General features: G+C 53.3%; 1 protein-coding gene across 1 annotated transcript; it reads right to left on the reverse strand.

Annotated features, from left to right (window-relative positions):
- Positions 1-7,844: 7,844 nt before the first annotated feature.
- MAFB (MAF bZIP transcription factor B) lies at positions 7,845-9,823 on the reverse strand. The gene has a single exon (XM_045362974.3). It carries the CDS (start codon positions 9,438-9,440, stop codon positions 8,469-8,471), a length of 972 nt encoding a protein of 323 aa, XP_045218909.1. The 5' UTR covers positions 9,441-9,823; the 3' UTR covers positions 7,845-8,468.
- Positions 9,824-10,111: the final 288 nt, after the last annotated feature.

Genomic DNA, 10,111 nt, shown 5'->3' on the forward strand with positions numbered 1-10,111 from the left:
GCCTTGTGGGGAGAGGTTTTGTCTCCCACTTTGAGAGCTTGAGTGCTTCATATAAATATTTATGGGAGTCTGGGGCCTCCATTAACCCTACCAGTGCCACATTTCACTTGTTACATGGTGCTTGTCTACGAATGAATGTGAAGACCCATGTTCAATTACATATGCATGTAGGTATGTGCATGTGAGGATGTACATGGACTTATATGCATTTGAGGAGAGCATGTGTAATCAATTGCATCTCAATGTGAGTATAAATACATATAGTTATGTGCACATAATTGTGAACATTATATCCACACTGTAAATGCATGTACATGAGTATTTGGACATGCATGCATATAGGTGTGGATACATACATATGCATACATGTATAATGCATGTGTATATGTTTGTGTGCATGTATGTGGGCACATGAATATGAGAGTTTGTATCTAGCAAATGAGCACATGTGGATTCTGTGCTCCAATGTGTGTGCAGGCCTGCCTCCATGTGTGTAAGCATGAGTGTATACACATGCATGTTTATTCACACACCTGCTCTAAGAGCATATGCATATCTATGTGCAGATCTAGAGTTTCAGCCTTACCCTAGAAACAGCTTTCATTAAACTATGGGTGATTCCATAAAAATTGCCTCACCTAGAGGCTGCTGCTTCTATGAACACTTGCTCTGGTAATTATGATATATTTACTGGTAAGTTCAATTGAGAACAGATGAAAGGTGAAAGAACTGTTCATTAATTGAAAACAGTACCAATGTCCCACGGCAATGATGTCCAAAGTGTCCTCCTCCACCACACACAGCCACAGACACACACACACACAAACACACACACACTTCTCACCACCATACTCCTCTGCCAGCAACTGAAATGAGCAACAGAGCTGCAGTTTCTCTCTGACACCCTTGTCATCATGTTTGTACTTGTGCATCTCCAACTTCCCATCACCCATCTCTTTGCCTGGGGATGCAAAGAGAGTGTCTTATGGCTGGAGAGCATGAAGCACACCCTTATAAATGTAATTACCCTCTGCAGAGGGATTTAGAGAGGAAACTGTCACCAAAGAAGACTATGTCCCACTCCTCCATACTTCCCTCCACCTGAGTGTTTCAGATAAGACATAGTGGACTTATGAAGTTTGGTGACAAAAATACAAATTTCAGCATCAGATACGTGGGGACTGAAGTTCTAGTTCATCCACAGGGTGACACTGAGCAAATAGTAACCACTCTGAGCTTTATTCATCTCTGACCTGCAGGTAATAGCAACCCATGCTTCATAGAGTTAAGAGAAATGTAATAATGGAACTAATCTCGCAGTTTGACTACACTTCTGTTTTGTGACCTTCCTGCCCATTGTCCACGGAAAGGGACATTTGTGCCATGCTCTGGCTCCCAGAACACAAAGAAGGATTGGTGTCAAGCCCTGCAATGGGAAGCACATCACTTCTCTGACCACTCAGGACAGGCAGAAGTGAGCCCCCAGGCCAGTCCAGGCCCATGGTCTCTGTAGAGTAAGGCTCAGGTGCCTGTAACACCAGTAGAAGCAGGGAAGTGAATGTGGCAGATCCAGAGAAGAAACAAAGGGACATGAAGAGTGAGCTAAGGGCAGCTGTGGCTCCTGAATCCGATGGAGTCCTGGGCTATGATCAATGCCTGCCTCATGCTCCAAAGCTCTGAAATGGGCACCTTGTAGTCTCCCACCCTGCTGTCCATTTACTAGAAGGAGTCCAATCCTAGGTAAGATATACAGATCTCCAAAAAAGAAAACACAACAATATAAATGTTGGACTTGTGGATTTCATCTCCCTTTTTATGTTGAAACTGGCTTCTTCCAGCAAGTACCAGGGCTCCTCCCACTGCCTCCAAAGCTGTCCCTCCAGCCCAAAGACAACATCCCTTTTTGATACAAATACGAAAGAATGTATAATGAGTGGCTGGTATTTTTCATGAAAGTAGCTTCACATGCAAAGAATGCAGAGAGGCAGTTAAAACTGAGTTTGGCTTCACAACAAATCATTAATATAGGTGATTTTCCACAGTGAAGTAGTAACTTATTTCATGTATTTTGTTTCTTCCAAGTGAGAACACTAAGCTCTGATTTTCTTGTCTAAATGCATCTTTTAGGAGGCATTCTGGGATAATATATATAATGTATCTTTTATTATCCTAAAAGATAGGATAATATAAGATGCATCTTTTCGTATGCATCTTTTAGGATAATATGTGTAAGACAATGGAGAAAGACATTAAGAAGAATAAGTGTGAGGCATAGGAAATTGACAGAACGTGGTAAAGGTGTTCAGAAATGAGGCACAGGAAATTGACAGAACGTGGTAAAGGTGTTCAGAAATGAAAGAGGCATACAGGATGCGGAGGAGATGGGATAATGTGCTCCTCAGTTGGAAGAGGTGCTCTCCATGGTCTGGATACATGCTTCAAGCGGCAGAAACTATAGAAAGAATAAAATTTCAGCAGTAGTAGCTGCCGTCTTCACCAAAATAAGGCTAGGCTTCTAGGCCAAGAAAGCCCAGCCTGGGAAGCCCACTGAGGGCTACTTCCACAGACCAGGTACACCCTGGACACAGAACTGTCGCTTTACTGCAGCTGGATTGTCTTCTGAGTGTACTGGGCTAGGCAACAGCACAGAACAGCTCTACCAACCAGATCGACTTCTTTTAGGAGGGCTGCTGGAAACCATGCTGCCTACTGGATGTGCCATTTGAGGACTTTTATTTTGTTGGGGGGAGGAGGAGCAGAGCAAACCTCTAATCTTCCCTTCCTTACATAACAAATCCAAACACAACTATCTCTGGGATGAGAGGCCAGGCCAGCAGACTGCAGGCTGCAGAGGGAAGGGTTACGCAAGAAGCCAGTTCAGAGTTTTTCCTTTCTGAAAACAGAAGGGCCTGGAGTGCAGATTTTGCACCTGAAAGCCTGCAAGGGAATGACCAGAAACTCTAAACCCACTGTCTCCAGAAGCCCGGAGAGGAAGAGCTTGGGGAGTGGGGATGGGAGAGCAGGAGAGTAGGGGGTTTGCCTGGTGTGGCAGAAGCTGCAACTCCAGGTCACAGAGAAAGCCAAGTGACCAGCCTGGTAGATCTGGCGTGGTTCCTGGCAGCTCCCATTGCAGTGTGGGTCCAAGAGGCCTCTAGGCGGGCACTGGCTGAAGCAGTAGGTAGGAGTCGAGTGCCCTCTGACAGGCAGGAGCGTTGTCCTGCCACAGAAATGCCCAGAGACCCGGGACTGAGGGAAGCCTGCCTGGTTCACCGAAAGAGGGATCTGGGTCCAGGGCCCAAGCTCAGCTTCCCCGGAGATCCCTTCCCCGAGAGCCGACTGGTGCCGGTTTCCCCGCCAGTGGGGCTCCGATCCCCAGCGAACCTCGCCACCGGGGGAACCTGGAAGGGAACAGCGGGATAGTTGGAGCAATCAAGACGAGAGCCTGGAGCAGCGGGCCCTGGTCCTAGTGCTGCGCGGTGGCTCGGGGGACTCCAGACTCTCATTCCCCCGCGCCGCATACTATTCCAGCCTCCTCGGGACCCCGCTCGGCAGCCCTTCCCCGCCAGGCAGTGCGGAAATAAAAAGCAGAAGAGAAATCAAAACAAAAGGAGAAAGTTTTCTGAAATGAAAGAGGTTACGAAGGAAGGGCTAAAAGAATGGGAAATGTCAAAGAAATAAAAAGAATGCCAGGAGGCAAGGGAATGGTGCCCAGGTTCCCACCCGTCCCCGCGCGCGAGGACCCGAGGCTCCCGGCAAGCCCAGCTGAGCGCCTTCCTCCACCCGCCTCGCCGAAAGTGGCGACGGCGGATCCAGCCGGCACAGCCTCCCGCACACCCCCAGCGATCCGGGGTCGCAAGAGGCGGGATTCGCGCCGGACTGGACTGCAGCCGCTCCAACCAGGGGCGCGGTCCGGAGGGAAGCCCTAGTCCGGGCCCTGCGTGTGCCCCGTGCGTGCGTCGGGGTGTCTGAGCGTGCCTGTCTCTGAGTGCGTCTCCGGGTGCAGGCGCCAGCCTGTCTACGTGGGACTGGTGCCGGCTTGGAAGACTCCCGGCGCTGGGAGGATTTTCCCCCGGGGATGTCAAGGATTGCGAGGAGCCCGAGAGCCGCGGGGAGCAGTGGGAACGTAAAAGGAGGATGACGGTGGCGGGGTGCCGCTAGGGTGGGACGTGCCAGAGGGCCTTGGGACTCAGTTCGCTTTTCCTGGGCTTGTGGGCTCTGGGGCATCACGGCGGGTCGGGCCGGCAGGCTACAGGCGGAGACATAGCTGGGGCTTGCCTGATGTGAGAGTCCGCCCTGAAGGCTCCGGAAGCCCAGGCCTCTTCCAAGCGGCTGCCGGCTCCGCCTGACTCTCGCCCGCTTGTGCCCCCGGCCTGTTAGTGCTCACTTGGTGGGTTGATGCGGGGACTGACAGTGACTCAGTGTCAGTCCCCGCACCATCAATATGGGTATCAATGTGGACATTAATGTGTGCAGGATGTATGTGTCTGTGTATCTGTGTGTCAGTGTGTCACTAAGACTGTGTTCTGGGATTGTCAGATTCTCCGAGAGGCAGCTGGTCACTCCAAACCGGCTTGAACCACTTTGTCTTCTGGATGCAATGCTGATGGTATTGGTCACTGGGTCAATGTCTGTGCTTCTGTGCTCTGGGGAAGAAAAGCCAACACTTTGGAGTTTGCAACCCTCCCTAGCTCAGAGACTAAGGATGGAGAATGCCAGTCCGCTTGGTACGATTCCAAAGGGAGTCAGGCCACCGGATTTAGGGTCTCCACCAGCCAGGCGTTCGTGATATTTTTGGTCTCTGGAACCATGCCGTGGGGTTTCCTCTGGCACCCCACCTGAGCGAAGCCTCTTTCACCGCAAAGAGGATACATGTGTACACGTGAAGACGTTCTGTGCAGGAGCATGTGCGTAGGAAGTTACCCAACTAATCAAAGCCCCTTGCTCCTTCATTCATGCACGTGGGGGCAAAGGTACCACAGAGCCAGGCTCAGCTGCCTCCTCCTCCCAGATCACAGCCAAAGCCTTCCCCAGCAGACACATCTTCCATCTTCCCGCCATGAAAATCAACTGGACCTTTGAATTAAATTCGAGCTAGAATCTCAAGCTTCTCTCCTATTGAACACCACCAACACACTATATAAATGTACATAAATGTTAATGTTATCTGTATCCTTAATTTTTAGGTCCCCTTCCTCTTCTCTAGACCTCAGCCTTCACTACTTCCAGGCTTCCAGAGATCCAGGCCAAAATTTCCTGTTAGTTTCACTCTCCCCTTCCTTCTCCCAACTCAGATTCCCAGCTGGGGCTCCACTTCTTGGGTCTCCTATATTTCCCCATTAGGGTTCTGAAACTCCATGAGCCAGAGAACTCCAGGGACTAAAGGTTAAGCCTCCTGGACTGCAGATAATGAGTCTGAGGATGCTGGAGCCCCTCGGAGCTTGCCATTGCCAAAGGATCACAAAAACTCTACAGGGGTTGGAGATCCTACTCCGTGTCCCAGAGGCCAACCCTGAGTTATAGACAGGATTCCAAGGAGGCTGGGAGGGGTTGGGGGTGACCTAGGTGGGCTCCACTCTTCCAGGAATACAGAAAAGGAAAGGTTCTCGGGCCACCTCCCAGTCGGGGATCTCCAGGATGCAGCTGAAGCTGCTGCACTAGAGTGATGACCCAAACTCCTCCAACAAAAATTCGAGGAGCCACTAAAATTCAGACTCGGCCACACAGTGCCCATCTGCGGAGCTGAGGAATCCATGCCTGAGTGCCAGTGCACCCCAAGGCATACTACCCTCAAAAACACAAGTCCACACAGAAGGGCTTCCTGCCTGGGGGATATTGCACCCCAAGATCTAGTGCTGGGTTGTACCTGCTTCCATTAGCTTTGGGGTGAGAGACAGGCCCCATTCAGAGAAGGCATCTGGCTCTGGGCAGCTCCAGTTGCTCCCAGAGAGATGCGCTGGGTAGGAGAAAGGAGACTTGCACCCCAGGCAGGAGGGCAAGGGCCCTGGTCAGCTGGGCCAGAGCGCCAAAAAGACCCAGCTTCCTCATCAAGGTGGCAGCTCCTGGCTTCCTAGTCTCCATCAATCACTATATCAGAACAGACAGACTAGCAAGTCAGTTCTGGTGGCCAAGCCTGAAAGCACTGAAAAAGTGGCGTGTGCCCCATATCCAGGGACTCAAGGCTGTTTGGACCTGCGCCCTCTCAGCTCACAAACCAGCTCTCTTGACTGGGGTCTGTACCTAGGGTGGGAAGCAGAAAACACATTTGAGGCTCATGTATACACACACTCACACACTCAAGGAAGGGCTTTACTAGGGCTTGGTTTGCTACTCCATTGGCCACGGGGTAAGAGTAACCCAAAGTTGGTGTGACTCTTGAGGAAGCAAGAGAAGAAAGTCAAAATCATGCGAACACAGAGTCCTCTAAATAAACACCATTTCCATGGTTTTAATAAGCAAAATAGGAAACCATTTTAATAACCAAAAAACAGAAACCAGTCTGAATAAAACTACAATAGACTAGGTTTTAATATTTTCATATCATAAGCAGGGTTTGAAATTGATCCCTTATTTTACATGAAATAAAAACAATTTCTGTTGCGGCAGGTTTGATTTCAACACAGTTGAATCTGTAAAAACCAAAGCTCGTTTCTGATGCAGGACAAATATCCACAATATTTAAAACTGCAAGCACCATGCGGTTCATACAATCTTGTTATTACTGTTAATTTATCAACTAATACAAACTCAAAAATGCATCTGGCCAGCAGCGCCAGCAATTTCAAATGGGAACTTAAAAATACACTTTTATTTTGGTATTTTTGTCAGTGCAACTTAAATCCTTTTACTGACCTGCAGAAAAAAAAAAGTAATAATAAAGAAAAACACCCATGTCTTCCCTATAACTACTATACAACTGAAGAATTGAAGGGGGAGGGGGAGACACCACCAAGAACTCTTCCTACTATTTCAAAAGCAGGGAAAGAAACACAATGCACTGGTCTAAAGAACACATTTGAAAGTTGCAAAATTACTTGCCAATGTTTGGGTTTCTGGTACATTCTGAGCGTGGCAGTTGGTTCAGTGCAATGTCTGCTTACCAGTGCACTGCCAGGGTCAGGGATGGCTAAGCCTCTCACCCTAAGAGCGCTGTGGTTCCTACAATTAGTGCAGGCCCAGAGGGTTCAGAAGGGACCTCAGGATGATTCTGGTTACAATAAAAAGCAGAGGGGAGGATCTGTTTTCCTTTCCTTTCCTTTCCTTTCTTATTAAGGGTGTCATTTTGACCATAAAGACAAGGCTGGAGTCCAGTACACTCTTCTGGGGTGCGGAGCTTGGCAGCTTCCCTGCCCTGCCCTGCCCTGCCCTTGTACTCGGGAGCTGGGACCTCTCGGTTCTCTCTCTCAACACCAGCAAGGTCGAAAACTAAAGCAGGAGAGAAAAAAGAGGACCGAATGGGGATAAGGGAAGGAAAGAAAACACGCAACTTCCAAGTGTGCCCCAAGACAAAGTTGTTTTCTGATGTAAAATGCCTGGAACTTTTTCTTTTTTTTTTCTTTTTAACTTACAAACAAAAATACCATAATCATAAACCCAAACAAAGACCCTCAGCTTGCTGCCATGTTCTCTATGCGGTTTGGCGGGGCGGGTATTTACAAGCCTACAGCTGGGACTGAAACCCCGCACGCAGCACCGGAGTTTCCAAACTGCGATCCCTTCTCACCCAAAGAAACAAGGGGAGTATGATCCATGATCAACAACATGCTAAAGTTAAACAAGAAAATGGTACAAAATAGAAATTATTACCATACATGTCCAGCATGCAGGATTAATATTTTTAATGCAGATTTTTGTATTTTTCTATATAATCGAGCAGGCAATAAAACTGATGAGATTTGGGCGCCGAACGTCCTAACTGAGGCCCGTGTCTCAGGGCTGAGAGCCAGTGTTCTCCGAACTCTGACAGACAGGTCCGTCTGTCCTTCCTTCTTTCGCTCAGCCTCGCCTCTCGCCTGCCGGGACGCCAGAGTCCCTCTCCTCTCCTCGTTGCTCTCTTCCTGGCGCGGACTACGCTCCGGGCCGCAAAGCAGCGGTCCCGGCTTAACGCGCAAAGTTCAGAAAGCCAGGAGTCTCCAGATGGCCTTGGTGACTTCTCGGGACTACGCCTCGCCGCCCTCCAGCCTGAAGAGAAGTTACTCCGGGACCTCCCACCCTCTCGTCTCTCTCTCTCAGGCTCTGCTCGAGTCTAGGAGGCGGCGCTGGCGTGCGCTACTCTCGCCTTAGCCAAGGTCCCCTGCCCGCCAGCGCGCCAGCCCGTCGCCCGCGGCCCGCGCGCCCTTCCTCCCTCTCGCTCAAGTCAAACAGGTCAAGGTTGGGGCCGCGGCAGGGACAGGGTCCGGGGTAGTGTGGGACTGGGACATGGACAGGGAGTCCGGGCTGGGGCAAGGGCGGGGGCCGGGACCGGCCACGACTCACAGAAAGAACTCGGGAGAGGAGGGGCTGTCGCTGGTGGAGCCCGCCTCCCTGAAGCCGGAGTTGGCGAGTTTCTCGCACTTGACCTTGTAGGCGTCTCTCTCGCGGGCCAGCCGGGACACCTCCTGCTTAAGCTGCTCCACCTGCTGAATGAGCTGCGTCTTCTCATTCTCCAGGTGGTGCTTCTGCTGGACGCGTTTATACCTGCAAGACTGGGCGTAGCCCCGGTTCTTCAGGGTCCGCCGCTTCTGCTTCAGGCGGATCACCTCGTCCTTGGTGAAGCCCCGCAGGTGGCGGTTCAGCTCGCGCACGGACATGGACACGAGCTGATCGTCGGAGAAGCGGTCCTCCACGCTGCCGTTACCGCCCGCCGCCGTCGCCGAGGCCGTCGCGTGCGGCCCGGGCCCAGGGTGGCTAGTGGGCAGCTGTTGCGCCGGGCTAGCGGCGCTGGACGGCGGCGGTGACGCTTGGTGATGATGGTGATGGTGCGGGTGAGCGTGCGGACCCAGCTCGTCGTGGGCCACGCCAGCGCCCGGGTACGCGTGGTGCGGGTGAGGGTGGTGGTGATGGTGGTGGTGGTGAGCGCCGCGAAAGCTGTCGAAGCTTTGCAGCGGCTGTGGCACTGGGTGCGAGCCGATGAGCGCTTCCACCGCGTCCTCGGGCGTCAGGTTGAGCGCCTCGGGGTTCATCTGCTGGTAGTTGCTCGCCATCCAGTACAGATCCTCGAGGTGTGTCTTCTGTTCGGTCGGGCTGAAGCTGGGCGACGAGGGCACGGAGCTACACGGAGTGCTGAGCGGTGTGGAGGACACCGAGCCGGCTGGCTGCAGGCGCGTGCAGGGCCTGCCCGGACGCTCCGCCCGCCCCAGGGGCTCCTTCTTCACGTCGAACTTGAGCAGGTCGAAGTCGTTGACATACTCCATGGCCAGCGGGCTGGTGGGCAGCTCTGGCCCCATGCTCAGCTCCGCGGCCATCGCTGACGCGAGGCGCAGCTGCCGCTGCAGCCCGGGAAACTTTGCGGCCGGCCGGAGCGCGCCCAGCCAAGCGCGGGGGCGAAGAGCGGCGAGCCGGGGAGGCGGGGAGCGAGGGCGCAGCGGGCCGGGGCCGCCGGCCAAGCCTTTGTCTGGGGACGCGGCGGCGCGCCAGAGAGTCCCAAGGCTGCCTGCACCGCCCCAGAGCTCTGGGCTGTGCCCGCGCCGGGAACGGGCCGGGGAGAGTCGGGCGGAGTGGAGAGGCAAGCGGAGCGCGCAGTGGGGCTGAGGGGAGGCGTGGGGCGAGTGCCCGTTGCTCGCTCTCTAGCTCTCTTGCTCTTACGCTCTCTCGCTCGCAGCCGCTCGCAGCTCGGCGGTGCAGCTGTGCTGGATCCGGCGGCGCCGCAGCCTTTTATCGCCTCCTGATGTCACTGGGGTGCGGGGGCCCGGGCGGCCCGGTGCGCGGGCCAATGGCTGCACGGCCTCCGCGGCCCAGCGGCGCAGGGCGGGGCGCGCCTGACAGCTCCCCCGCCCCCCGCGTCAGCTGACTGGCGGCCCGAGCGGCCCTGGAGGCGCGGAGGCCTGGCGGAGCGCTGGAAAGGAGTGGGACGGCCACCCTGGGCCCACCCCTCTACCCTGCAGGTCCCGGCCCCCGCACGCTCGCCTGGAGTGCG

This window comes from Macaca fascicularis, chromosome 10 (genome assembly GCF_037993035.2).
Source record: "Macaca fascicularis isolate 582-1 chromosome 10, T2T-MFA8v1.1".
Lineage (NCBI taxonomy): Eukaryota > Metazoa > Chordata > Mammalia > Primates > Cercopithecidae > Macaca > Macaca fascicularis.